Source organism: Schistocerca americana, unplaced genomic scaffold (assembly GCF_021461395.2).
Source record: "Schistocerca americana isolate TAMUIC-IGC-003095 unplaced genomic scaffold, iqSchAmer2.1 HiC_scaffold_240, whole genome shotgun sequence".
NCBI lineage: Eukaryota > Metazoa > Arthropoda > Insecta > Orthoptera > Acrididae > Schistocerca > Schistocerca americana.
In genome coordinates this window covers 45,485-72,506 of record NW_025725951.1, presented here as the reverse complement: position 1 = coordinate 72,506, position 27,022 = coordinate 45,485, and the positions used below count along the sequence as shown (strand labels likewise).

Genomic DNA, 27,022 nt, shown 5'->3' with positions numbered 1-27,022 from the left:
ACTTTGGAGGACAGCTCAACATAAGAGGGCAGCTCAACTTGAGAGGGCAGCTCAACTTGAGAGGGCAGCTCAACTTGAGAGGGCAGCTCAACTTGTGAGGACAGCTGAACTTGAGGGGGCAGCACAACTTGCGAGGACTGCACAACTTGCGAGAACAGCAAAGGTCGCGAGGACAGCAAAGCTCGCGAGGACAGCAAAGCTTGCGAGGACAGCAAAAGTCGCAAGGACAGCACGGCTCGCGAGGACAGCACAGCTTGCGAGGAGAGCACAGCTTGCGAGGACAGCACAAATTGTGGGGACAGCACAGCTTTCGAGGACAGCACAGCTTGCGATGACAGCACAACTTGCGAGGACAGCACGGCTTGCGAGGACAGCTCAACTTGAGAGGACAGCTCAACTTGAGAGGACAGCTCAACTTTGGAGGACAGCTCAACATAAGAGGGCAGCTCAACTTGAGAGGACAGCTCAACTTGAGAGGACAGCTCAACTTGAGAGGACAGCTCAACTTGAGAGGACAGCTCAACTAGAGATGACAGCTCAACTAGAGAGGACAGCTCAACATGATAGGACAGCTCAACTTGAGAGGACAGCTCAACTTGGGAGGACAGCTCAACTAGAGAGGACAGCTCAACTTGAGAGGTCAGCTCAACTTGAGAGGACAGCTCAACTTGAGAGGACAGCTCAACTTGAGAGGACAGCTCAACTTGAGAGGACAGCTCAACTTGAGAGGACAGCTCAACTTGAGAGGACAGCACAACCTGAGAGGACAGCACAACGTGAGAGGACAGCTCAACTTGAGTGGGCAGCTCAACTTGAGAGGACAGCTCAACTTGAGAGGACAGCCCAACTTGAGAGGACAGCACTACTTGAGAGGAAAGCACAACATGCGAAGACAGCAAAGCTTGCGAAGACAGCACGGCTGGCGAGGAAAGCACGGCTTGCGAGGACAGCAAGGCTTGCGATGACAGCACAGCTTGCGAGGACAGTACAGCTTGCGAGGACAGCGCAGCTTGCGAGGACAGCACAGCTTGCGAGGACAGCACAGCTAACGAGGACAGCAGAGCTTGCGAGGACAGCACAGCTTGCGAGGACAGCACAGCTTGCGAGGACAGCACAGCTTGCGAGGACGGCACAGCTTGCGAGGACGGCACAGCTTACAAAGACGGCACAGCTTGCCAGCACAGCACAGCTTGCGAGGACAGCACAGCTTGCGAGGACAACACAGGTTGCGGGGACAGCACAGCTTGCGTGGACAGCACAGGTTGCGAGGACAGCACAGCTTGCGAGGACAGCACAGCTTGCGAGGACAGCACAGGTTGCGAGGACAGCATAGCTTGCGAGGACAGGACAGCTTGCGAGGACAGCACAGCTTGCGAGGATGGCACAGCTTGCGAGGACGGCACAGCTTGCAAGGACATCACAGCTTGTGAGGACAGCTCAACTTGAGAGGACAGCTGAACTTGAGAGGACAGCTCAACTTGAGAGGACAGCTCAACTTCAGAGGACAGCAAAACTTGAGAGGACTGCTCAACTTGAGAGGGCTGCTCAGCTTCAGAGGGCAGCTCAACTTGAGAGGGCAGCTCAACTTGAGAGGGCAGCTCAACTTGAGAGGGCAGCTCAACTTGAGAGGGCAGCTCAACTTCAGTGTACAGCTCAACTTGAGAGGAAATCTCAACCTGAGAGGACACCTCAACCTGAGAGGACAGCTCAACTTGAGAGGACAGCACAACTTACAAGGACAGGAAAGCTTGCGAGGACAGCAAAGCTTGTGAGGACAGCAAAGCTTGTGAGGACAGCACGGCTTGCGAGGACAGCAAGGCTTGCGTGGACAGCACGGCTTCTGAGGACAGCACGGCTTGCAAGGACAGCACGGCTTGTGAGGACAGCACACCTGGCGAGGACAGCACGGCTTGCAAGGACAGCACGGCTTGCGAGGACAGCTCAACTTGAGAGGACAGCTCAACTTGAGAGGACAGCTCAACTTGCGAGGACAGCTCAACTTGAGAGGACAGCTCAACTTGACAGCTCAACTTGAGAGGACAGCTCAACTTAAGAGGGCAGCTCAACTTGAGAGTGCAGCTCAACTTGAGACGACAGCACAGCTTGCGAGGACAGCACAGCTTGCGCGGACAGCACAGCTTGCGAGGACAGCACAGCTTGCGAGGACAGCAAAGCTTGCAAGGACAGCACGGCTTGCGAGGACAGCACGGCTTGCGAGGACAGCACGGCTTGCGAGGACAGCACAGCTTGCGAGGACAGCACAGCTTGCAAGGACAGCACAGCTTGCGAGGCCAGCAAGGCTTGCGAGGACAGCACAGCTTACGAGGACAGCTCTACTTGAAAGGACAGCTCAACTTGAGAGGACAGCTCAACTTGAGAGGACAGCTCAACTTTAGAGGACAGCTCAACTTGAGAGGACAGCTCAACTTGAGAGGACAGCTCAACTTGAGAGGACAGCTCAACTTGAGTGGACAGCTCAACTTGAGAGGACAGCTCAACTTGAGAGGACAGCTACACTTGAGAGGACAGCTCAACTTGAGGGGACAGCACAACTTGAGAGGACAGCACAACTTGTGAGGACAGCTCAACTTGAGAGGACAGCTCAACTTGAGAGGACAGCTCAACTTGAGGGGGCAATTCAACTTGAGAGGGCAGCTTAGCTTAACAGGACTGCTCAACTTGTGAGGACACCACTACTTGAGAGGAAAGCACAACTTTCGAGGACAGCAAAGCTTGCAAGGACAGCACAGCTTGCGAGGACAGCACGGCTTGCGAGGACAGCTCAATATGAGAGAACAACTCAACTTGAGAGGACAGCTCAACTTGAGAGGACAGCTCAACTTGAGAGGACAGTCCAACTGAAGAGGACAGCTCAACTTTAAAGGACAGCACAACTTCCGAGGACAGCACAACTTGCGAGGACAGCAAAGCTAGCGATGACAGTACGGCTTGCGAGGACAGCACGGCTTCCGACGACAGCACGGCTTGCGAGGACAGCATGGCTTGCGAGGACAGCACGTCTTGCGAGGACAGCACGGCTTGCGAGGACAGCACGGCTTGCGAGGACAGCACAGGTTGTGAGGACAGCACAGCTTGCGAGGAGAGTACAGCTTGCGAGGACAGCACAGCTTGCGAGGAGAGCTCAACTTGAGAGGACAGCTCAACTTGAGAGGACAGCTCAACTTGAGAGGACAGCTCAACTTGAGAGGACAGCTCAACTTGAGAGGACAGCTCAACTTGAGAGGACTGCTCAACTTGAGAGGACAGCTCAACTTGAGAGGACAGCTCAACTTGAGAGGACAGCTCAACTTGAGAGGACAGCTCAACTTGAGAGGACAGCTCATCTAGAGAGGACAGCTCATCTAGAGAGGACAGCTCAACTTGAAGGAGAGCTCAACTTGAGAGGACAGCTCAACTTGAGAGGACAGCTCAACTTGAGAGGACAGCTCAACTTGAGAGGTCAGCTCAACTTGAGAGGACAGCTCAACTTTAGAGGACAGCTCAACTTCAAAGGACAGCTCAAGTTGAGAGGACAGCTCTACTAGAGAGGGCAGCTCAACTTGAGAGGGCAGCTCAACTTGAGAGGGCAGCTCAACTTGTGAGGACAGCTGAACTTGAGAGGGCAGCACAACTTGCAAGGACTGCACAACTTGCGAGAACAGCAAAGGTCACGAGGACAGCAAAGCTCGCGAGGACAGCAAAGCTCGCGAGGACAGCAAAGCTCGCAAGGACAGCACGGCTCGCGAGGACAGCATGGCTTGCGAGGACAGCACGGCTTGCGAGGACAGCACGGCTTGCGAGGACAGCACGGCTTGCGAGGACAGCACGGCTCGCGAGGACAGCACGGTATGCGAGGACAGCACGGCTTGCGATGACAGCACAGCTTGCGAGGACAGTACAGCTTGCGAGGACAGCGCAGCTTGCGAGGACAGCACAGCTTGCGAGGACAGCACAGCTTGCGAGGACAGCACAGCTTGCGAGGACGGCACAGCTTGCGAGGATGGCACAGCTTACAAAGACGGCACAGCTTGCGAGGACAGCACAGCTTGCGAGGACAGCACAGCTCGCGAGGACAACACAGGTTGCGGGGACAGCACAGCTTGCGTGGACAGCACAGGTTGCGAGGACAGCACAGCTTGCGAGGACAGCACGGCTTGCGAGGACAGCACAGCTTGCGAAGACAGCACAGCTTGCGAGGACAGCATAGCTTGCGAGGACAGGACAGCTTGCGAGGACAGCACAGCTTGTGAGGATGGCTCAGCTTGCGAGGACGGCACAGCTTGCGAGGACGGCACAGCTTGCAAGGACATCACAGCTTGCGAGAACAGCTCAACTTGAGAGGACAGCTCAACTTGACAGGACAGCTCAACTTGAGAGGACAGCTCAACCTCAGAGGACAGAAAAACTTGAGAGGACTGCTCAACTTGAGAGGGCTGCTCAGCTTCAGAGGGCAGCTCAACTTGAGAGGGCAGCTCAACTTGAGAGGGCAGCTCAACTTGAGAGGGCAGCTCAAATTGAGTGTACAGCTCAACTTGAGAGGATATCTCAACCTGAGAGGACACCTCAACCTGAGAGGACAGCTGAACTTGAGAGGACAGCACAACTTACGAGGACAGGAAAGCTTGTGAGGACAGCAAAGCTTGTGAGGACAGCAAAGCTTGTGAGGACAGCACGGCTTGCGAGGACAGCAAGGCTTGCGTGGACAGCACGGCTTCCGAGGACAGCACGGCTTGCAAGGACAGCACGGCTTGCGAGCACAGCACAGCTTGCGAGGACAGCACAGCTTGCGAGGACAGCACAGCTTGCGAGGACAGCACAGCTTGCGAGGACAGCATTACTTGAGAGGACAGCTCAACTTGAGAGGACAGCTCAACTTTGGAGGACAGCTCAACATAAGAGGGCAGCTCAACTTGAGAGGGCAGCTCAACTTGAGAGGGCAGCTCAACTTGAGAGGGCAGCTCAACTTGTGAGGACAGCTGAACTTGAGAGGGCAGCACAACTTGCGAGGACTGCACAACTTGCGAGGACAGCAAAGGTCGCGAGGACAGCAAAGCTCGCGAGGACAGCAAAGCTTGCGAGGACAGCAAAAGTCGCAAGGACAGCACGGATCGCGAGGACAGCACAGCTTGCGAGGAGAGCACAGCTTGCGAGGACAGCACAAATTGGGAGGACAGCACAGCTTTCGAGGACAGCACAGGTTGCGATGACAGCACAACTTGCGAGGACAGCACGGCTTGCGAGGACAGCTCAACTTGAGAGGACAGCTCAACATGAGAGGACAGCTCAACTTTGGAGGACAGCTCAACATAAGAGGGCAGCTCAACTTGAGAGGACAGCTCAACTTGAGAGGACAGCTCAACTTGAGAGGACAGCTCAACTTGAGAGGACAGCTCAACTAGAGATGACAGCTCAACTAGAGAGGACAGCTCAACATGATAGGACAGCTCAACTTGAGAGGACAGCTCAACTTGAGAGGACAGCTCAACTAGAGAGGACAGCTCAACTTGAGAGGTCAGCTCAACTCTAGAGGACAGCTCAACTTGAGAGGACAGCTCAACTTGAGAGGACAGCTCAACTTGAGAGGACAGCTCAACTTGAGAGGACAGCTCAACTTGAGAGGACAGCACAACCTGAGAGGACAGCACAACGTGAGAGGACAGCTCAACTTGAGTGGGCAGCCCAACTTGAGAGGGCAGCTCAACTTGAGAGGACAGCCCAACTTGAGAGGACAGCACTACTTGAGAGGAAAGCACAACATGCGAAGACAGCAAAGCTTGCGAAGACAGCACGGCTGGCGAGGAAAGCACGGCTTGCGAGGACAGCAAGGCTTGCGATGACAGCACAGCTTGCGAGGACAGTACAGCTTGCGAGGACAGCGCAGCTTGCGAGGACAGCACAGCTTGCGAGGACAGCACAGCTAACGAGGACAGCACAGCTTGCGAGGACAGCACAGCTTGCGAGGACAGCACAGCTTGCGAGGACAGCACAGCTTGCGAGGACGGCACAGCTTGCGAGGACGGCACAGCTTACAAAGACGGCACAGCTTGCGAGCACAGCACAGCTTGCGAGGACAGCACAGCTTGCGAGGACAACACAGGTTGCGGGGACAGCACAGCTTGCGTGGACAGCACAGGTTGCGAGGACAGCACGTCCTGCGAGGACAGCACAGCTTGCGAGGACAGCACAGCTTGCGAGGACAGCATAGCTTGCGAGGACAGGACAGCTTGCGAGGACAGCACAGCTTGCGAGGATGGCACAGCTTGCGAGGACGGCACAGCTTGCAAGGACATCACAGCTTGCGAGGACAGCTCAACTTGAGAGGACAGCTGAACTTGAGAGGACAGCTCAACTTGAGAGGACAGCTCAACTTCAGAGGACAGCAAAACTTGAGAGGACTGCTCAACTTGAGAGGGCTGCTCAGCTTCAGAGGGCAGCTCAACTTGAGAGGGCAGCTCAACTTGAGAGGGCAGCTCAACTTGAGAGGACAGCTCAACTTGAGAGGACAGCCCAACTTGAGAGGACAGCACTACTTGAGAGGAAAGCACAACATGCGAAGACAGCAAAGCTTGCGAAGACAGCACGGCTGGCGAGGAAAGCACGGCTTGCGAGGACAGCAAGGCTTGCGATGACAGCACAGCTTGCGAGGACAGTACAGCTTGCGAGGACAGCGCAGCTTGCGAGGACAGCACAGCTTGCGAGGACAGCACAGCTAACGAGGACAGCACAGCTTGCGAGGACAGCACAGCTTGCGAGGACAGCACAGCTTGCGAGGACAGCACAGCTTGCGAGGACAACACAGGTTGCGGGGACAGCACAGCTTACAAAGACGGCACAGCTTGCGAGCACAGCACAGCTTGCGAGGACAGCACAGCTTGCGAGGACAACACAGGTTGCGGGGACAGCACAGCTTGCGTGGACAGCACAGGTTGCGAGGACAGCACAGCTTGCGAGGACAGCACAGCTTGCGAGGACAGCACAGCTTGCGAGGACAGCATAGCTTGCGAGGACAGGACAGCTTGCGAGGACAGCACAGCTTGCGAGGATGGCACAGCTTGCGAGGACGGCACAGCTTGCAAGGACATCACAGCTTGCGAGGACAGCTCAACTTGAGAGGACAGCTGAACTTGAAGGGCAGCTCAACTTGAGAGGACAGCTCAACTTCAGAGGACAGCAAAACTTGAGAGGACTGCTCAACTTGAGAGGGCTGCTCAGCTTCAGAGGGCAGCTCAACTTGAGAGGGCAGCTCAACTTGAGAGGGCAGCTCAACTTGAGAGGGCAGCTCAACTTGAGAGGGCAGCTCAACTTCAGTGTACAGCTCAACTTGAGAGGAAATCTCAACCTGAGAGGACACCTCAACCTGAGAGGACAGCTCAACTTGAGAGGACAGCACAACTTACAAGGACAGGAAAGCTTGCGAGGACAGCAAAGCTTGTGAGGACAGCAAAGCTTGTGAGGATAGCACGGCTTGCGAGGACAGCAAGGCTTGCGTGGACAGCACGGCTTCCGAGGACAGCACGGCTTGCAAGGACAGCACGGCTTGTGAGGACAGCACACGTGGCGAGGACAGCACGGCTTGCAAGGACAGCACGGCTTGCGAGGACAGCTCAACTTGAGAGGACAGCTCAACTTGAGAGGACAGCTCAACTTGCGAGGACAGCTCAACTTGAGAGGACAGCTCAACTTGACTGCTCAACTTGAGAGGACAGCTCAACTTAAGAGGGCAGCTCAACTTGAGAGTGCAGCTCAACTTGAGACGACAGCACAGCTTGCGAGGACAGCACAGCTTGCGCGGACAGCACAGCTTGCGAGGACAGCACAGCTTGCGAGGACAGCAAAGCTTGTGAGGACAGCACGGCTTGCGAGGACAGCACGGCTTGCGAGGACAGCACGGCTTGCGAGGACAGCACAGCTTGCGAGGACAGCACAGCTTGCAAGGACAGCACAGCTTGCGAGGCCAGCAAGGCTTGCGAGGACAGTACAGCTTACGAGGACAGCTCTACTTGAAAGGACAGCTCAACTCGAGAGGACAGCTCAACTTGAGGGGACAGCTCAACTTTAGAGGACAGCTCAACTTGAGAGGACAGCTCAACTTGAGAGGACAGCTCAACTTGAGAGGACAGCTCAACTTGAGTGGACAGCTCAACTTGAGAGGACAGCTCAACTTGAGAGGACAGCTACACTTGAGAGGACAGCTCAACTTGAGGGGACAGCACAACTTGAGAGGACAGCACAACTTGTGAGGACAGCTCAACTTGAGAGGACAGCTCAACTTGAGAGGACAGCTCAACTTGAGAGGGCAATTCAACTTGAGAGGGCAGCTTAGCTTAACAGGACTGCTCAACTTGCGAGGACACCACTACTTGAGAGGAAAGCACAACTTTCGAGGACAGCAAAGCTTGCAAGGACAGGACAGCTTGCGAGGACAGCACGGCTTGCGAGGACAGCTCAATATGAGAGAACAACTCAACTTGAGAGGACAGCTCAACTTGAGAGGACAGCTCAACTTGAGAGGACAGTCCAACTGAAGAGGACAGCTCAACTTTAAAGGACAGTACAACTTCCGAGGACAGCACAACTTGCGAGGACAGCAAAGCTAGCGATGACAGTACGGCTTGCGAGGACAGCACGGCTTCCGACGACAGCACGGCTTGCGAGGACAGCACGGCTTGCGAGGACAGCACGTCTTGCGAGGACAGCACGGCTTGCGAGGACAGCACGGCTTGCGAGGACAGCACAGGTTGCGAGGGCAGCACACCTTGCGAGGAGAGCACAGCTTGCGAGGACAGCACGGCTTGCGAGGACAGCTCAACTTGAGAGGACAGCTCAACTTGAGAGGACAGCTCAACTTGAGAGGACAGCTCAACTTGAGAGGACAGCTCAACTTGAGAGGACAGCTCAACTTGAGAGGACAGCTCAACTTGAGAGGACAGCTCAACTTGAGAGGACAGCTCAACTTGAGAGGACAGCTCAACTTGAGAGGACAGCTCAACTTGAGAGGACAGCTCATCTAGAGAGGACAGCTCATCTAGAGTGGACAGCTCTACCTCAGAGGACAGCTCAACTTGAAGGAGAGCTCAACTTGAGAGGACATCTCAATTTGAGAGGTCAGCTCAACTTGAGAGGACAGCTCAACTTTAGAGGACAGCTCAACTTCAAAGGATTGCTCAAGTTGAGAGGACAGCTCTACTAGAGAGGGCAGCTCAACTTGAGAGGACAGCACGGCTTGCGAGAACAGCACAGCTTGCGCGGACAGCACAGCTTGTGAGGACAGCATTACTTGAGAGGACAGCTCAACTTGAGAGGACAGCTCAACTTTGGAGGACAGCTCAACATAAGAGGGCAGCTCAACTTGAGAGGGCAGCTCAACTTGTGAGGACAGCTGAACTTGAGAGGGCAGCAGAACTTGCGAGGACTGCACAACTTGCGAGAACAGCAAAGGTCGCGAGGACAGCAAAGCTCGCGAGGACAGCAAAGCTCGCGAGGACAGCAAAGCTCGCAAGGACAGCACGGCTCGCGAGGACAGCATGGCTTGCGAGGACAGCACGGCTTGCGAGGACAGCACGGCTTGCGAGGATAGCACGGCTTGCGAGGACAGCACGGCTCGCGAGGACAGCACGGTATGCGAGGACAGCACGGCTTGCGATGACAGCACAGCTTGCGAGGACAGTACAGCTTGCGAGGACAGCGCAGCTTGCGAGGACAGCACAGCTTGCGAGGACAGCACAGCTTGCGAGGACAGCACAGCTTGCGAGGATACACAGCTTGCGAGGACGGCACAGCTTACAAAGACGGCACAGCTTGCGAGGACAGCACAGCTTGCGAGGACAGCACAGCTTGCGAGGACAACACAGGTTGTGGGGACAGCACAGCTTGCGTGGACAGCACAGGTTGCGAGGACAGCACAGCTTGCGAGGACAGCACGGCTTGCGAGGACAGCACAGCTTGCGAAGACAGCACAGCTTGCGAGGACAGCATAGCTTGCGAGGACAGGACAGCTTGCGAGGACAGCACAGCTTGTGAGGATGGCTCAGCTTGCGAGGACGGCACAGCTTGCGAGGACGGCACAGCTTGCAAGGACATCACAGCTTGCGAGGACAGCTCAACTTGAGAGGACAGCTCAACTTGACAGGACAGCTCAACTTGAGAGGACAGCTCAACTTCAGAGGACAGCAAAACTTGAGAGGACTGCTCAACTTGAGAGGGCTGCAAAGCTTCAGAGGGCAGCTCAACTTGAGAGGGCAGCTCAACTTGAGAGGGCAGCTCAACTTGAGAGGGCAGCTCAAATTGAGTGTACAGCTCAACTTGAGAGGAAATCTCAACCTGAGAGGACACCTCAACCTGAGAGGACAGCTGAACTTGAGAGGACAGCACAACTTACGAGGACAGGAAAGCTTGCGAGGACAGCAAAGCTTGTGAGGACAGCAAAGCTTGTGAGGACAGCACGGCTTGCGAGGACAGCAAGGCTTGCGTGGACAGCACGGCTTCCGAGGACAGCACGGCTTGCAAGGACAGCACGGCTTGCGAGGACAGCACAGCTTGCGAGGACAGCACAGCTTGCGAGGACAGAACAGCTTGCGAGGACAGCACAGCTTGCGAGGACAGCATTACTTGAGAGGACAGCTCAACTTGAGAGGACAGCTCAACTTTGGAGGACAGCTCAACATAAGAGGGCAGCTCAACTTGAGAGGGCAGCTCAACTTGAGAGGGCAGCTCAACTTGAGAGGGCAGCTCAACTTGTGAGGACAGCTGAACTTGAGAGGGCAGCACAACTTGCGAGGACTGCACAACTTGCGAGAACAGCAAAGGTCGCGAGGACAGCAAAGCTCGCGAGGACAGCAAAGCTTGCGAGGACAGCAAAAGTCGCAAGGACAGCACGGCTCGCGAGGACAGCACAGCTTGCGAGGACAGCTCAACTTGAGAGGACAGCTCAACTTGAGAGGACAGCTCAACTTTGGAGGACAGCTCAACATAAGAGGGCAGCTCAACTTGAGAGGACAGCTCAACTTGAGAGGACAGCTCAACTTGAGAGGACAGCTCAACTTGAGAGGACAGCTCAACTAGAGATGACAGCTCAACTAGAGAGGACAGCTCAACATGATAGGACAGCTCAACTTGAGAGGACAGCTCAACTTGAGAGGACAGCTCAACTAGAGAGGACAGCTCAACTTGAGAGGTCAGCTCAACTTGAGAGGACAGCTCAACTTGAGAGGACAGCTCAACTTGAGAGGACAGCTCAACTTGAGAGGACAGCTCAACTTGAGAGGACAGCTCAACTAGAGATGACAGCTCAACTAGAGAGGACAGCTCAACATGATAGGACAGCTCAACTTGAGAGGACAGCTCAACTTGAGAGGACAGCTCAACTAGAGAGGACAGCTCAACTTGAGAGGTCAGCTCAACTTGAGAGGACAGCTCAACTTGAGAGGACAGCTCAAATTGAGAGGACAGCCCAACCTGAGAGGACAGCACAACGTGAGAGGACAGCTCAACTTGAGTGGGCAGCTCAACTTGAGAGGACAGCTCAACTTGAGAGGACAGCCCAACTTGAGAGGACAGCACTACTTGAGAGGAAAGCACAACATGTGAAGACAGCAAAGCTTGCGAAGGCAGCACGGCTGGCGAGGAAAGCACGGCTTGCGAGGACAGCAAGGCTTGCGATGACAGCACAGCTTGCGAGGACAGTACAGCTTGCGAGGACAGCGCAGCTTGCGAGGACAGCACAGCTTGCGAGGACAGCACAGCTAACGAGGACAGCACAGCTTGCGAGGACAGCACAGCTTGCGAGGACAGCACAGCTTGCGAGGACAGCACAGCTTGCGAGGACGGCACAGCTTGCGAGGACGGCACAGCTTACAAAGACGGCACAGCTTGCGAGCACAGCACAGCTTGCGAGGAGAGCACAGCTTGCGAGGACAACACAGGTTGCGGGGACAGCACAGCTTGCGTGGACAGCACAGGTTGCGAGGACAGCACAGCTTGCGAGGACAGCACAGCTTGCGAGGACAGCACAGCTTGCGAGGACAGCATAGCTCGCGAGGACAGGACAGCTTGCGAGGACAGCACAGCTTGCGAGGATGGCACAGCTTGCGAGGACGGCACAGCTTGCAAGGACATCACAGCTTGTGAGGACAGCTCAACTTGAGAGGACAGCTGAACTTGAGAGGACAGCTCAACTTGAGAGGACAGCTCAACTTCAGAGGACAGCAAAACTTGAGAGGACTGCTCAACTTGAGAGGGCTGCTCAGCTTCAGAGGGCAGCTCAACTTGAGAGGACAGCTCAACTTGAGAGGACAGCTCAACTTGAGAGGACAGCTCAACTTGAGTGGACAGCTCAACTTGAGAGGACAGCTCAACTTGAGAGGACAGCTCAACTTTAGAGGACAGCTCAACTTGAGAGGACAGCTCAACTTGAGAGGACAGCTCAACTTGAGAGGACAGCTCAACTTGAGTGGACAGCTCAACTTGAGAGGACAGCTCAACTTGAGAGGACAGCTACACTTGAGAGGACAGCTCAACTTGAGGGGACAGCACAACTTGAGAGGACAGCACAACTTGTGAGGACAGCTCAACTTGAGAGGACAGCTCAACTTGAGAGGACAGCTCAACTTGAGAGGGCAATTCAACTTGAGAGGGCAGCTTAGCTTAACAGCACTGCTCAACTTGCGAGGACACCACTACTTGAGAGGAAAGCACAACTTTCGAGGACAGCAAAGCTCGCAAGGACAGCACAGCTTGCGAGGACAGCACGGCTTGCGAGGACAGCTCAATATGAGAGAACAACTCAACTTGAGAGGACAGCTCAACTTGAGAGGACAGCTCAACTTGAGAGGACAGACCAACTGAAGAGGACAGCTCAACTTTAAAGGACAGCACAACTTCCGAGGACAGCACAACTTGCGAGGACAGCAAAGCTAGCGATGACAGCACGGCTTGCGAGGACAGCACGGCTTCCGACGACAGCACGGCTTGCGAGGACAGCACGGCTTGCGAGGACAGCATGTCTTGCGAGGACAGCACGGCTTGCGAGGACAGCACGGCTTGCGAGGACAGCACAGGTTGCGAGGAAAGCACAGCTTGCGAGGAGAGCACAGCTTGCGATGACAGCACGGCTTGCGAGGACAGCTCAACTTGAGAGGACAGCTCAACTTGAGAGGACAGCTCAACTTGAGAGGACAGCTCAACTTGAGAGGACAGCTCAACTTGAGAGGACAGCTCAACTTGAGAGGACAGCTCAACTTGAGAGGACAGCTCAACTTGAGAGGACAGCTCAACTTGAGAGGACAGCTCAACTTGAGAGGACAGCTCAACTTGAGAGGACAGCTCATCTAGAGAGGACAGCTCATCTAGAGAGGACAGCTCAACTTCAGAGGACAGCTCAACTTGAAGGAGAGCTCAACTTGAGAGGACATCTCAATTTGAGAGGTCAGCTCAACTTGAGAGGACAGCTCAACTTTAGAGGACAGCTCAACTTCAAAGGACAGCTAAAGTTGAGAGGACAGCTCTACTAGAGAAAGCAGCTCAACTTGAGAGGACAGCACGGCTTGCGAGAACAGCACAGCTTGCGAGGACAGCACAGCTTGCGAGGACAGCATTACTGGAGAGGACAGCTCAACTTGAGAGGACAGCTCAACTTTGGAGGACAGCTCAACATAAGAGGGCAGCTCAACTTGAGAGGGCAGCTCAACTTGAGAGGGCAGCTCAACTTGAGAGGGCAGCTCAACTTGAGAGGGCAGCTCAACTTGTGAGGACAGCTGAACTTGAGAGGGCAGCACAACTTGCGAGGACTGCACAACTTGCGAGAACAGCAAAGGTCGCGAGGACAGCAAAGCTCGCGAGGACAGCAAAGCCTGCGAGGACAGCAAAGCTCGCAAGGACAGCACGGCTCGCGAGGACAGCATGGCTTGCGAGGACAGCACGGCTTGCGAGGACAGCACGGCTTGCGAGGACAGCACGGCTTGCGAGGACAGCACGGCTCGCGAGGACAGCACGGTATGCGAGGACAGCACGGCTTGCGATGACAGCACAGCTTGCGAGGACAGTACAGCTTGCGAGGACAGCGCAGCTTGCGAGGACAGCACAGCTTGCGAGGACAGCACAGCTTGCGAGGACAGCACAGCTTGCGAGGACGGCACAGCTTGCGAGGACGGCACAGCTTACAAAGACGGCACAGCTTGCAAGGACAGCACAGCTTGCGAGGACAGCACAGCTTGCGAGGACAACACAGGTTGCGGGGACAGCACAGCTTGCGTGGACAGCACAGGTTGCAAGGACAGCACAGGTTGCGAGGACAGCATGGCTTGCGAGAACAGCACAGCTTGCGAAGACAGCACAGCTTGCGAGGACAGCATAGCTTGCGAGGACAGGACAGCTTGCGAGGACAGCACAGCTTGTGAGGATGGCTCAGCTTGCGAGGACGGCACAGCTTGCGAGGACGGCACAGCTTGCAAGGACATCACAGCTTGCGAGGACAGCTCAACTTGAGAGGACAGCTCAACTTGACAGGACAGCTCAACTTGAGAGGACAGCTCAACTTCAGAGGACAGCAAAACTTGAGAGGACTGCTCAACTTGAGAGGGCTGCTCAGCTTCAGAGGGCAGCTCAACTTGAGAGGGCAGCTCATCTTGAGAGGGCAGCTCAACTTGAGAGGGCAGCTCAAATTGAGTGTACAGCTCAACTTGAGAGGAAATCTCAACCTGAGAGGACACCTCAACCTGAGAGGACAGCTGAACTTGAGAGGACAGCACAACTTACGAGGACAGGAAAGCTTGCGAGGACAGCAAAGCTTGTGAGGACAGCAAAGCTTGAGAGGACAGCACGGCTTGCGAGGACAGCAAGGCTTGCGTGGACAGCACGGCTTCCGAGGACAGCACGGCTTGCAAGGACAGCACGGCTTGCGAGGACAGCACAGCTTGCGAGGACAGCACAGCTTGCGAGGACAGCACAGCTTACGAGGACAGCACAGCTTGCGAGGACAGCATTACTTGAGAGGACAGCTCAACTTGAGAGGACAGCTCAACTTTGGAGGACAGCTCAACATAAGAGGGCAGCTCAACTTGAGAGGGCAGCTCAACTTGAGAGGGCAGCTCAACTTGAGAGGGCAGCTCAACTTGTGAGGACAGCTGAACTTGAGAGGGCAGCACAACTGGCGAGGACTGCACAACTTGCGAGAACAGCAAAGGTCGCGAGGACAGCAAAGCTCATGAGGACAGCAAAGCTTGTGAGGACAGCAAAAGTCGCAAGGACAGCACGGCTCGCGAGGACAGCACAGCTTGCGAGGAGAGCACAGCTTGCGAGGACAGCACAAATTGGGAGGACAGCACAGCTTTCGAGGACAGCACAGCTTGCGATGACAGCACAACTTGCGAGGACAGCACGGCTTGCGAGGACAGCTCAACTTGAGAGGACAGCTCAACTTGAGAGGACAGCTCAACTTTGGAGGACAGCTCAACATAAGAGGGCAGCTCAACTTGAGAGGACAGCTCAACTTGAGAGGACAGCTCAACTTGAGAGGACAGCTCAACTTGAGAGGACAGCTCAACTAGAGATGACAGCTCAACTAGAGAGGACAGCTCAACATGATAGGACAGCTCAACTTGAGAGGACAGCTCAACTTGAGAGGACAGCTCAACTAGAGAGGACAGCTCAACTTGAGAGGTCAGCTCAACTTGAGAGGACAGCTCAACTTGAGAGGACAGCTCAACTTGAGAGGACAGCTCAACTTGAGAGGACAGCTCAACTTGAGAGGACAGCTCAAATTGAGAGGACAGCCCAACCTGAGAGGACAGCACAACGTGAGAGGACAGCTCAACTTGAGTGGGCAGCTCAACTTGAGAGGACAGCTCAACTTGAGAGGACAGCCCAACTTGAGAGGACAGCACTACTTGAGAGGACAGCACAACTTACAAGGACAGGAAAGCTTGCGAGGACAGCAAAGCTTGTGAGGACAGCAAAGCTTGTGAGGACAGCACGGCTTGCGAGGACAGCAAGGCTTGCGTGGACAGCACGGCTTCCGAGGACAGCACGGCTTGCAAGGACAGCACGGCTTGTGAGGACAGCACACCTGGCGAGGACAGCACGGCTTGCAAGGACAGCACGGCTTGCGAGGACAGCTCAACTTGAGAGGACAGCTCAACTTGAGAGGACAGCTCAACTTGCAAGGACAGCTCAACTTGAGAGGACAGCTCAACTTGACAGCTCAACTTGAGAGGACAGCTCAACTTAAGAGGGCAGCTCAACTTGAGAGGGCAGCTCAACTTGAGACGACAGCACAGCTTGCGAGGACAGCACAGCTTGCGCGGACAGCACAGCTTGCGTGGACAGCACAGGTTGCGAGGACAGCACAGCTTGCGAGGACAGCACAGCTTGCGAGGACAGCACAGGTTGCGAGGACAGCATAGCTTGCGAGGACAGGACAGCTTGCGAGGACAGCACAGCTTGCGAGGATGGCACAGCTTGTGAGGACGGCACAGCTTGCAAGGACATCACAGCTTGCGAGGACAGCTCAACTTGAGAGGACAGCTGAACTTGAGAGGACAGCTCAACTTGAGAGGACAGCTCAACTTCAGAGGACAGCAAAACTTGAGAGGACTGCTCAACTTGAGAGGGCTGCTCAGCTTCAGAGGGCAGCTCAACTTGAGAGGGCAGCTCAACTTGAGAGGGCAGCTCAACTTGAGAGGGCAGCTCAACTTGAGAGGGCAGCTCAACTTCAGTGTACAGCTCAACTTGAGAGGAAATCTCAACCTGAGAGGACACCTCAACCTGAGAGGACAGCTCAACTTGAGAGGACAGCACAACTTACAAGGACAGGAAAGCTTGCGAGGACAGCAAAGCTTGTGAGGACAGCAAAGCTTGTGAGGACAGCACGGCTTGCGAGGACAGCAAGGCTTGCGTGGACAGCACGGCTTCCGAGGACAGCACGGCTTGCAAGGACAGCACGGCTTGTGAGGACAGCACACCTGGCGAGGACAGCACGGCTTGCAAGGACAGCACGGCTTGCGAGGACAGCTCAACTTGAGAGGACAGCTCAACTTGAGAGGACAGCTCAACTTGCAAGGACAGCTCAACTTGAGAGGACAGCTCAACTTGACAGCTCAACTTGAGAGGACAGCTCAACTTAAGAGGGCAGCTCAACTTGAGAGGGCAGCTCAACTTGAGACGACAGCACAGCTTGCGAGGACAGCACAGCTTGCGCGGACAGCACAGCTTGCGAGGACAGCACAGCTTGCGAGGACAGCAAAGCTTGCGAGGACAGCTTGGCTTGCGAGGACAGCACGGCTTGCGAGGACAGCACGGCTTGCGAGGACAGCACAGCTTGCGAGGACAGCACAGATTGCAAGGACAGCACAGCTTGCGAGGCCAGCAAGGCTTGCGAGGACAGTACAGCTTACGAGGACAGCTCTACTTGAAAGGACAGCTCAACTTGAGAGGACAGCTCAACTTGAGGGGACAGCTCAACTTTAGAGGACAGCTCAACTTGAGAGGACAGCTCAACTTGAGAGGACAGCTCAACTTGAGAGGACAGCTCAACTTGAGTGGACAGCTCAACTTGAGAGGACAGCTCAACTTGAGAGGACAGCTACACTTGAGAGGACAGCTCAACTTGAGGGGACAGCACAACTTGAGAGGACAGCACAACTTGTGAGGACAGCTCAACTTGAGAGGACAGCTCAACTTGAGAGGACAGCTCAACTTGAGAGGGCAATTCAACTTGAGAGGGCAGCTTAGCTTAACAGGACTGCTCAACTTGCGAGGACACCACTACTTGAGAGGAAAGCACAACTTTCGAGGACAGCAAAGCTTGCAAGGACAGCACAGCTTGCGAGGACAGCACGGCTTGCGAGGACAGCTCAATATGAGAGAACAACTCAACTTGAGAGGACAGCTCAACTTGAGAGGACAGCTCAACTTGAGAGGACAGTCCAACTGAAGAGGACAGCTCAACTTTAAAGGACAGTACAACTTCCGAGGACAGCACAACTTGCGAGGACAGCAAAGCTAGCGATGACAGTACGGCTTGCGAGGACAGCACGGCTTCCGACGACAGCACGGCTTGCGAGGACAGCACGGCTTGCGAGGACAGCACGTCTTGCGAGGACAGCACGGCTTGCGAGGACAGCACGGCTTGCGAGGACAGCACAGGTTGCGAGGGCAGCACACCTTGCGAGGAGAGCACAGCTTGCGAGGACAGCACGGCTTGCGAGGATAGCACGGCTTGCGAGGACAGCACGGCTCGCGAGGACAGCACGGTATGCGAGGACAGCACGGCTTGCGATGACAGCACAGCTTGCGAGGACAGTACAGCTTGCGAGGACAGCGCAGCTTGCGAGGACAGCACAGCTTGCGAGGACAGCACAGCTTGCGAGGACAGCACAGCTTGCGAGGATACACAGCTTGCGAGGACGGCACAGCTTACAAAGACGGCACAGCTTGCGAGGACAGCACAGCTTGCGAGGACAGCACAGCTTGCGAGGACAACACAGGTTGCGGGGACAGCACAGCTTGCGTGGACAGCACAGGTTGCGAGGACAGCACAGCTTGCGAGGACAGCACGGCTTGCGAGGACAGCACAGCTTGCGAAGACAGCACAGCTTGCGAGGACAGCATAGCTTGCGAGGACAGGACAGCTTGCGAGGACAGCACAGCTTGTGAGGATGGCTCAGCTTGCGAGGACGGCACAGCTTGCGAGGACGGCACAGCTTGCGAGGACAGCACAGCTTGCGAGGATACACAGCTTGCGAGGACGGCACAGCTTACAAAGACGGCACAGCTTGCGAGGACAGCACAGCTTGCGAGGACAGCACAGCTTGCGAGGACAACACAGGTTGCGGGGACAGCACAGCTTGCGTGGACAGCACAGGTTGCGAGGACAGCACAGCTTGCGAGGACAGCACGGCTTGCGAGGACAGCATTACTTGAGAGGACAGCTCAACTTGAGAGGACAGCTCAACTTTGGAGGACAGCTCAACATAAGAGGGCAGCTCAACTTGAGAGGGCAGCTCAACTTGTGAGGACAGCTGAACTTGAGAGGGCAGCAGAACTTGCGAGGACTGCACAACTTGCGAGAACAGCAAAGGTCGCGAGGACAGCAAAGCTCGCGAGGACAGCAAAGCTCGCGAGGACAGCAAAGCTCGCAAGGACAGCACGGCTCGCGAGGACAGCATGGCTTGCGAGGACAGCACGGCTTGCGAGGACAGCACGGCTTGCGAGGATAGCACGGCTTGCGAGGACAGCACGGCTCGCGAGGACAGCACGGTATGCGAGGACAGCACGGCTTGCGATGACAGCACAGCTTGCGAGGACAGTACAGCTTGCGAGGACAGCGCAGCTTGCGAGGACAGCACAGCTTGCGAGGACAGCACAGCTTGCGAGGACAGCACAGCTTGCGAGGATACACAGCTTGCGAGGACGGCACAGCTTACAAAGACGGCACAGCTTGCGAGGACAGCACAGCTTGCGAGGACAGCACAGCTTGCGAGGACAACACAGGTTGCGGGGACAGCACAGCTTGCGTGGACAGCACAGGTTGCGAGGACAGCACAGCTTGCGAGGACAGCACGGCTTGCGAGGACAGCACAGCTTGCGAAGACAGCACAGCTTGCGAGGACAGCATAGCTTGCGAGGACAGGACAGCTTGCGAGGACAGCACAGCTTGTGAGGATGGCTCAGCTTGCGAGGACGGCACAGCTTGCGAGGACGGCACAGCTTGCAAGGACATCACAGCTTGCGAGGACAGCTCAACTTGAGAGGACAGCTCAACTTGACAGGACAGCTCAACTTGAGAGGACAGCTCAACTTCAGAGGACAGCAAAACTTGAGAGGACTGCTCAACTTGAGAGGGCTGCTCAGCTTCAGAGGGCAGCTCAACTTGAGAGGGCAGCTCAACTTGAGAGGGCAGCTCAACTTGAGAGGGCAGCTCAAATTGAGTGTACAGCTCAACTTGAGAGGAAATCTCAACCTGAGAGGACACCTCAACCTGAGAGGACAGCTGAACTTGAGAGGACAGCACAACTTACGAGGACAGGAAAGCTTGCGAGGACAGCAAAGCTTGTGAGGACAGCAAAGCTTGTGAGGACAGCACGGCTTGCGAGGACAGCAAGGCTTGCGTGGACAGCACGGCTTCCGAGGACAGCACGGCTTGCAAGGACAGCACGGCTTGCGAGGACAGCACAGCTTGCGAGGACAGCACAGCTTGCGAGGACAGAACAGCTTGCGAGGACAGCACAGCTTGCGAGGACAGCATTACTTGAGAGGACAGCTCAACTTGAGAGGACAGCTCAACTTTGGAGGACAGCTCAACATAAGAGGGCAGCTCAACTTGAGAGGGCAGCTCAACTTGAGAGGGCAGCTCAACTTGAGAGGGCAGCTCAACTTGTGAGGACAGCTGAACTTGAGAGGGCAGCACAACTTGCGAGGACTGCACAACTTGCGAGAACAGCAAAGGTCGCGAGGACAGCAAAGCTCGCGAGGACAGCAAAGCTTGCGAGGACAGCAAAAGTCGCAAGGACAGCACGGCTCGCGAGGACAGCACAGCTTGCGAGGACAGCTCAACTTGAGAGGACAGCTCAACTTGAGAGGACAGCTCAACTTTGGAGGACAGCTCAACATAAGAGGGCAGCTCAACTTGAGAGGACAGCTCAACTTGAGAGGACAGCTCAACTTGAGAGGACAGCTCAACTTGAGAGGACAGCTCAACTAGAGATGACTGCTCAACTAGAGAGGACAGCTCAACATGATAGGACAGCTCAACTTGAGAGGACAGCTCAACTTGAGAGGACAGCTCAACTAGAGAGGACAGCTCAACTTGAGAGGTCAGCTCAACTTGAGAGGACAGCTCAACTTGAGAGGACAGCTCAACTTGAGAGGACAGCTCAACTTGAGAGGACAGCTCAACTTGAGAGGACAGCTCAACTAGAGATGACAGCTCAACTAGAGAGGACAGCTCAACATGATAGGACAGCTCAACTTGAGAGGACAGCTCAACTTGAGAGGACAGCTCAACTAGAGAGGACAGCTCAACTTGAGAGGTCAGCTCAACTTGAGAGGACAGCTCAACTTGAGAGGACAGCTCAAATTGAGAGGACAGCCCAACCTGAGAGGACAGCACAACGTGAGAGGACAGCTCAACTTGAGTGGGCAGCTCAACTTGAGAGGACAGCTCAACTTGAGAGGACAGCCCAACTTGAGAGGACAGCACTACTTGAGAGGAAAGCACAACATGTGAAGACAGCAAAGCTTGCGAAGGCAGCACGGCTGGCGAGGAAATCACGGCTTGCGAGGACAGCAAGGCTTGCGATGACAGCACAGCTTGCGAGGACAGTACAGCTTGCGAGGACAGCGCAGCTTGCGAGGACAGCACAGCTTGCGAGGACAGCACAGCTAACGAGGACAGCACAGCTTGCGAGGACAGCACAGCTTGCGAGGACAGCACAGCTTGCGAGGACAGCACAGCTTGCGAGGACGGCACAGCTTGCGAGGACGGCACAGCTTACAAAGACGGCACAGCTTGCGAGCACAGCACAGCTTGCGAGGACAGCACAGCTTGCGAGGACAACACAGGTTGCGGGGACAGCACAGCTTGCGTGGACAGCACAGGTTGCGAGGACAGCACAGCTTGCGAGGACAGCACAGCTTGCGAGGACAGCACAGCTTGCGAGGACAGCATAGCTCGCGAGGACAGGACAGCTTGCGAGGACAGCACAGCTTGCGAGGATGGCACAGCTTGCGAGGACGGCACAGCTTGCAAGGACATCACAGCTTGTGAGGACAGCTCAACTTGAGAGGACAGCTGAACTTGAGAGGACAGCTCAACTTGAGAGGACAGCTCAACTTCAGAGGACAGCAAAACTTGAGAGGACTGCTCAACTTGAGAGGGCTGCCCAGCTTCAGAGGGCAGCTCAACTTGAGAGGGCAGCTCAACTTGAGAGGGCAGCTCAACTTGAGAGGGCAGCTCAACTTGAGAGGGCAGCTCAACTTCAGTGTACAGCTCAACTTGAGAGGAAATCTCAACCTGAGAGGACACCTCAACCTGAGAGGACAGCTCAACTTGAGAGGACAGCACAACTTACAAGGACAGGAAAGCTTGCGAGGACAGCAAAGCTTGTGAGGACAGCAAAGCTTGTGAGGACAGCACGGCTTGCGAGGACAGCAAGGCTTGCGTGGACAGCACGGCTTCCGAGGACAGCACGGCTTGCAAGGACAGCACGGCTTGTGAGGACAGCACACCTGGCGAGGACAGCACGGCTTGCAAGGACAGCACGGCTTGCGAGGACAGCTCAACTTGAGAGGACAGCTCAACTTGAGAGGACAGCTCAACTTGCGAGGACAGCTCAACTTGAGAGGGCAGCTCAACTTGACAGCTCAACTTGAGAGGACAGCTCAACTTAAGAGGGCAGCTCAACTTGAGAGGGCAGCTCAACTTGAGACGACAGCACAGCTTGCGAGGACAGCACAGCTTGCGCGGACAGCACAGCTTGCGAGGACAGCACAGCTTGCGAGGACAGCAAAGCTTGCGAGGACAGCACGGCTTGCGAGGACAGCACGGCTTGCGAGGACAGCACGGCTTGCGAGGACAGCACAGCTTGCGAGGACAGCACAGCTTGCAAGGACAGCACAGCTTGCGAGGCCAGCAAGGCTTGCGAGGACAGTACAGCTTACGAGGACAGCTCTACTTGAAAGGACAGCTCAACTTGAGAGGACAGCTCAACTTGAGAGGACAGCTCAACTTTAGAGGACAGCTCATCTTGAGAGGACAGCTCAACTTGAGAGGACAGCTCAACTTGAGAGGACAGCTCAACTTGAGTGGACAGCTCAACTTGAGAGGACAGCTCAACTTGAGAGGACAGCTACACTTGAGAGGACAGCTCAACTTGAGGGGACAGCACAACTTGAGAGGACAGCACAACTTGAGAGGACAGCTCAACTTGAGAGGACAGCTCAACTTGAGAGGACAGCTCAACTTGAGAGGGCAGCTTAGCTTAACAGGACTGCTCAACTTGTGAGGACACCACTACTTGAGAGGAAAGCACAACTTTCGAGGACAGCAAAGCTTGCAAGGACAGCACAGCTTGCGAGGACAGCACGGCTTGCGAGGACAGCTCAATATGAGAGAACAACTCAACTTGAGAGGACAGCTCAACTTGAGAGGACAGCTCAACTTGACAGGACAGTCAAACTGAAGAGGACAGCTCAACTTTAAAGGACAGCACAACTTCCGAGGACAGCACAACTTGCGAGGACAGCAAAGCTAGCGATGACAGTACGGCTTGCGAGGACAGCACGGCTTCCGACGACAGCACGGCTTGCAAGGACAGCACGGCTTGCGAGGACAGCACGTCTTGCGAGGACAGCACGGCTTGCGAGGACAGCACGGCTTGCGAGGACAGCACAGGTTGCGAGGACAGCACAGCTTGCGAGGAGAGCACAGCTTGCGAGGACAGCACGGCTTGGGAGGACAGCTCAACTTGAGAGGACAGCTCAACTTGAGAGGACAGCTCAACTTGAGAGGACAGCTCAACTTGAGAGGACAGCTCAACTTGAGAGGACAGCTCAACTTGAGAGGACAGCTCAACTTGAGAGGGCAGCTCAACTTGAGAAAACAGCTCAACTTGAGAGGACAGCTCAACTTGAGAGGACAGCTCAACTTGAGAGGACAGCTCATCTAGAGAGGACAGCTCATCTAGAGAGGACAGCTCAACCTCAGAGGACAGCTCAACTTGAAGGAGAGCTCAACTTGAGAGGACATCTCAATTTGAGAGGTCAGCTCAACTTGAGAGGACAGCTCAACTTTAGAGGACAGCTCAACTTCAAAGGACAGCTCAAGTTGAGAGGACAGCTCTACTAGAGAGGGCAGCTCAACTTGAGAGGACAGCACGGCTTGCGAGAACAGCACAGCTTGCGAGGACAGCACAGCTTGCGAGGACAGCATTACTTGAGAGGACAGCTCAACTTGAGAGGACAGCTCAACTTTGAAGGACAGCTCAACATAAGAGGGCAGCTCAACTTGAGAGGGCAGCTCAACTTGTGAGGACAGCTGAACTTGAGAGGGCAGCACAACTTGCGAGGACTGCACAACTTGCGAGAACAGCAAAGGTCGCAAGGACAGCAAAGCTCGCGAGGACAGCAAAGCTCACGAGGACAGCAAAGCTCGCAAGGACAGCACGGCTCGCGAGGACAGCATGGCTTGCGAGGACAGCATGGCTTGCGAGGACAGCACGGCTTGCGAGGACAGCACGGCTCGCGAGGACAGCACGGTATGCGAGGACAGCACGGCTTGCGATGACAGCACAGCTTGCGAGGACAGTACAGCTTGCGAGGACAGCGCAGCTTGCGAGGACAGCACAGCTTGCGAGGACAGCACAGCTTGCGAGGACAGCACAGCTTGCGAGGACGGCACAGCTTGCGAGGACGGCACAGCTTACAAAGACGGCACAGCTTGCGAGGACAACACAGGTTGCGGGGACAGCACAGCTTGCGTGGACAGCACAGGTTGCGAGGACAGCACAGCTTGCGAGGACAGCACGGCTTGCGAGGACAGCACAGCTTGCGAAGACAGCACAGCTTGCGAGGACAGCATAGCTTGCGAGGACAGGACAGCTTGCGAGGACAGCACAGCTTGTGAGGATGGCTCAGCTTGCAAGGACGGCACAGCTTGCGAGGACGGCACAGCTTGCAAGGACATCACAGCTTGTGAGGACAGCTCAACTTGAGAGGACAGCTCAACTTGACAGGACAGCTCAACTTGAGAGGACAGCTCAACTTCAGAGGACAGCAAAACTTGAGAGGACTGCTCAACTTGAGAGGGCTGCTCAGCTTCAGAGGGCAGCTCAACTTGAGAGGGCAGCTCAACTTGAGAGGGCAGCTCAACTTGAGAGGGCAGCTCAAATTGAGTGTACAGCTCAACTTGAGAGGATATCTCAACCTGAGAGGACACCTCAACCTGAGAGGACAGCTGAACTTGAGAGGACAGCACAACTTACGAGGACAGGAAAGCTTGCGAGGACAGCAAAGCTTGTGAGGACAGCAAAGCTTGTGAGGACAGCACGGCTTGCGAGGACAGCAAGGCTTGCGTGGACAGCACGGCTTCCGAGGACAGCACGGCTTGCAAGGACAGCACGGCTTGCGAGGACAGCACAGCTTGCGAGGACAGCACAGCCTGCGAGGACAGCACAGCTTGCGAGGACAGCACAGCTTGCGAGGACAGCATTACTTGAGAGGACAGCTCAACTTGAGAGGACAGCTCAACTTTGGAGGACAGCTCAACATAAGAGGGCAGCTCAACTTGAGAGGGCAGCTCAACTTGAGAGGGCAGCTCAACTTGAGAGGGCAGCTCAACTTGTGAGGACAGCTGAACTTGAGAGGGCAGCACAACTTGCGAGGACTGCACAACTTGCGAGAACAGCAAAGGTCGCGAGGACAGCAAAGCTCGCGAGGACAGCAAAGCTTGCGAGGACAGCAAAAGTCGCAAGGACAGCACGGCTCGCGAGGACAGCACAGCTTGCGAGGAGAGCACAGCTTGCGAGGACAGCACAAATTGTGGGGACAGCACAGCTTTCGAGGACAGCACAGCTTGCGATGACAGCACAACTTGCGAGGACAGCACGGCTTGCGAGGACAGCTCAACTTGAGAGGACAGCTCAACTTGAGAGGACAGCTCAACTTTGGAGGACAGCTCAACATAAGAGGGCAGCTCAACTTGAGAGGACAGCTCAACTTGAGAGGACAGCTCAACTTGAGAGGACAGCTCAACTTGAGAGGACAGCTCAACTAGAGATGACAGCTCAACTAGAGAGGACAGCTCAACATGATAGGACAGCTCAACTTGAGAGGACAGCTCAACTTGAGAGGACAGCTCAACTAGAGAGGACAGCTCAACTTGAGAGGTCAGCTCAACTTGAGAGGACAGCTCAACTTGAGAGGACAGCTCAACTTGAGAGGACAGCTCAACTTGAGAGGACAGCTCAACTTGAGAGGACAGCTCAACTTGAGAGGACAGCACAACCTGAGAGGACAGCACAACGTGAGAGGACAGCTCAACTTGAGTGGGCAGCTCAACTTGAGAGGACAGCTCAACTTGAGAGGACAGCCCAACTTGAGAGGACAGCACTACTTGAGAGGAAAGCACAACATGCGAAGACAGCAAAGCTTGCGAAGACAGCACGGCTGGCGAGGAAAGCACGGCTTGCGAGGACAGCAAGGCTTGCGATGACAGCACAGCTTGCGAGGACAGTACAGCTTGCGAGGACAGCGCAGCTTGCGAGGACAGCACAGCTTGCGAGGACAGCACAGCTAACGAGGACAGCAGAGCTTGCGAGGACAGCACAGCTTGCGAGGACAGCACAGCTTGCGAGGACAGCACAGCTTGCGAGGACGGCACAGCTTGCGAGGACGGCACAGCTTACAAAGACGGCACAGCTTGCCAGCACAGCACAGCTTGCGAGGACAGCACAGCTTGCGAGGACAACACAGGTTGCGGGGACAGCACAGCTTGCGTGGACAGCACAGGTTGCGAGGACAGCACAGCTTGCGAGGACAGCACAGCTTGCGAGGACAGCACAGGTTGCGAGGACAGCATAGCTTGCGAGGACAGGACAGCTTGCGAGGACAGCACAGCTTGCGAGGATGGCACAGCTTGCGAGGACGGCACAGCTTGCAAGGACATCACAGCTTGTGAGGACAGCTCAACTTGAGAGGACAGCTGAACTTGAGAGGACAGCTCAACTTGAGAGGACAGCTCAACTTCAGAGGACAGCAAACTTTGAGAGGACTGCTCAACTTGAGAGGGCTGCTCAGCTTCAGAGGGCAGCTCAACTTGAGAGGGCAGCTCAACTTGAGAGGGCAGCTCAACTTGAGAGGGCAGCTCAACTTGAGAGGGCAGCTCAACTTCAGTGTACAGCTCAACTTGAGAGGAAATCTCAACCTGAGAGGACACCTCAACCTGAGAGGACAGCTCAACTTGAGAGGACAGCACAACTTACAAGGACAGGAAAGCTTGCGAGGACAGCAAAGCTTGTGAGGACAGCAAAGC

General features: G+C 55.3%; 5 protein-coding genes across 5 annotated transcripts; 3 read left to right on the top strand and 2 right to left on the bottom strand.

The window, feature by feature from the left end:
- Positions 1 to 3,753: 3,753 nt before the first annotated feature.
- Positions 3,754 to 4,338, top strand: LOC124575387 (prestalk protein-like). Its single transcript, XM_047131189.1, has one exon. The coding sequence runs from the start codon at positions 3,754 to 3,756 to the stop codon at positions 4,336 to 4,338; it is 585 nt and encodes a 194-aa protein (XP_046987145.1).
- A 266-nt stretch (positions 4,339 to 4,604) lies between these two features.
- Positions 4,605 to 6,203, bottom strand: LOC124575386. Its single transcript, XM_047131188.1, has 2 exons — positions 6,053 to 6,203; positions 4,605 to 6,007 (listed from the first exon to the last, which is right to left on the bottom strand). Exons 1-2 carry the CDS (start codon positions 6,201 to 6,203, stop codon positions 4,605 to 4,607), a joined length of 1,554 nt encoding a protein of 517 aa, XP_046987144.1.
- An 11,522-nt stretch (positions 6,204 to 17,725) lies between these two features.
- On the bottom strand, positions 17,726 to 19,160 carry LOC124575385 (endochitinase A1-like). Its single transcript, XM_047131187.1, has 3 exons — positions 18,772 to 19,160; positions 18,431 to 18,730; positions 17,726 to 18,389 (listed from the first exon to the last, which is right to left on the bottom strand). Exons 1-3 carry the CDS (start codon positions 19,158 to 19,160, stop codon positions 17,726 to 17,728), a joined length of 1,353 nt encoding a protein of 450 aa, XP_046987143.1.
- Positions 19,161 to 19,656: 496 nt separating this feature from the next.
- LOC124575383 (calponin homology domain-containing protein DDB_G0272472-like) lies at positions 19,657 to 21,663 on the top strand. The gene has a single exon (XM_047131186.1). It carries the CDS (start codon positions 19,657 to 19,659, stop codon positions 21,661 to 21,663), a length of 2,007 nt encoding a protein of 668 aa, XP_046987142.1.
- Positions 21,664 to 24,173: 2,510 nt separating this feature from the next.
- On the top strand, positions 24,174 to 26,571 carry LOC124575382 (plectin-like). Its single transcript, XM_047131185.1, has 2 exons — positions 24,174 to 24,684; positions 24,731 to 26,571. Exons 1-2 carry the CDS (start codon positions 24,174 to 24,176, stop codon positions 26,569 to 26,571), a joined length of 2,352 nt encoding a protein of 783 aa, XP_046987141.1.
- Positions 26,572 to 27,022: the final 451 nt, after the last annotated feature.

Excerpts from the sequence above, each read along its gene's own strand:
- LOC124575387 (XM_047131189.1), top strand. The coding sequence starts at position 3,754 with ATGGCTTGCGAGGACAGCACGGCTTGCGAGGACAGCACGGCTTGCGAG.
- LOC124575383 (XM_047131186.1), top strand. The coding sequence starts at position 19,657 with ATGGCTCAGCTTGCGAGGACGGCACAGCTTGCGAGGACGGCACAGCTT.
- LOC124575386 (XM_047131188.1), bottom strand. The coding sequence starts at position 6,203 with ATGCTGTCCTCGCAAGCTGTGCTGTCCTCGCAAGCTGTGCTGTCCTCG. Across the intron at positions 6,008-6,052 it reads GTCCTCGCAAGCTGTGCTGT|CTGTGCCGTCCTCGCAAGCT; the intron begins GCTCGCAAGCTG and ends CGTCCTCGCAAG.
- LOC124575385 (XM_047131187.1), bottom strand. The coding sequence starts at position 19,160 with ATGCTGTCCTCGCGAGCCGTGCTGTCCTTGCGAGCTTTGCTGTCCTCG. Across the intron at positions 18,731-18,771 it reads TCGCAAGCTGTGCTGTCCTC|CTGTGTATCCTCGCAAGCTG; the intron begins GCAAGCTGTGCC and ends CGTCCTCGCAAG. Across the intron at positions 18,390-18,430 it reads TCGCAAGCTGTGCTGTCCTC|CTGTGTATCCTCGCAAGCTG; the intron begins GCAAGCTGTGCC and ends CGTCCTCGCAAG.
- LOC124575382 (XM_047131185.1), top strand. The coding sequence starts at position 24,174 with ATGGCTTGCGAGGACAGCATGGCTTGCGAGGACAGCACGGCTTGCGAG. Across the intron at positions 24,685-24,730 it reads TTGCAAGGACATCACAGCTT|CTCAACTTGAGAGGACAGCT; the intron begins GTGAGGACAGCT and ends TTGACAGGACAG.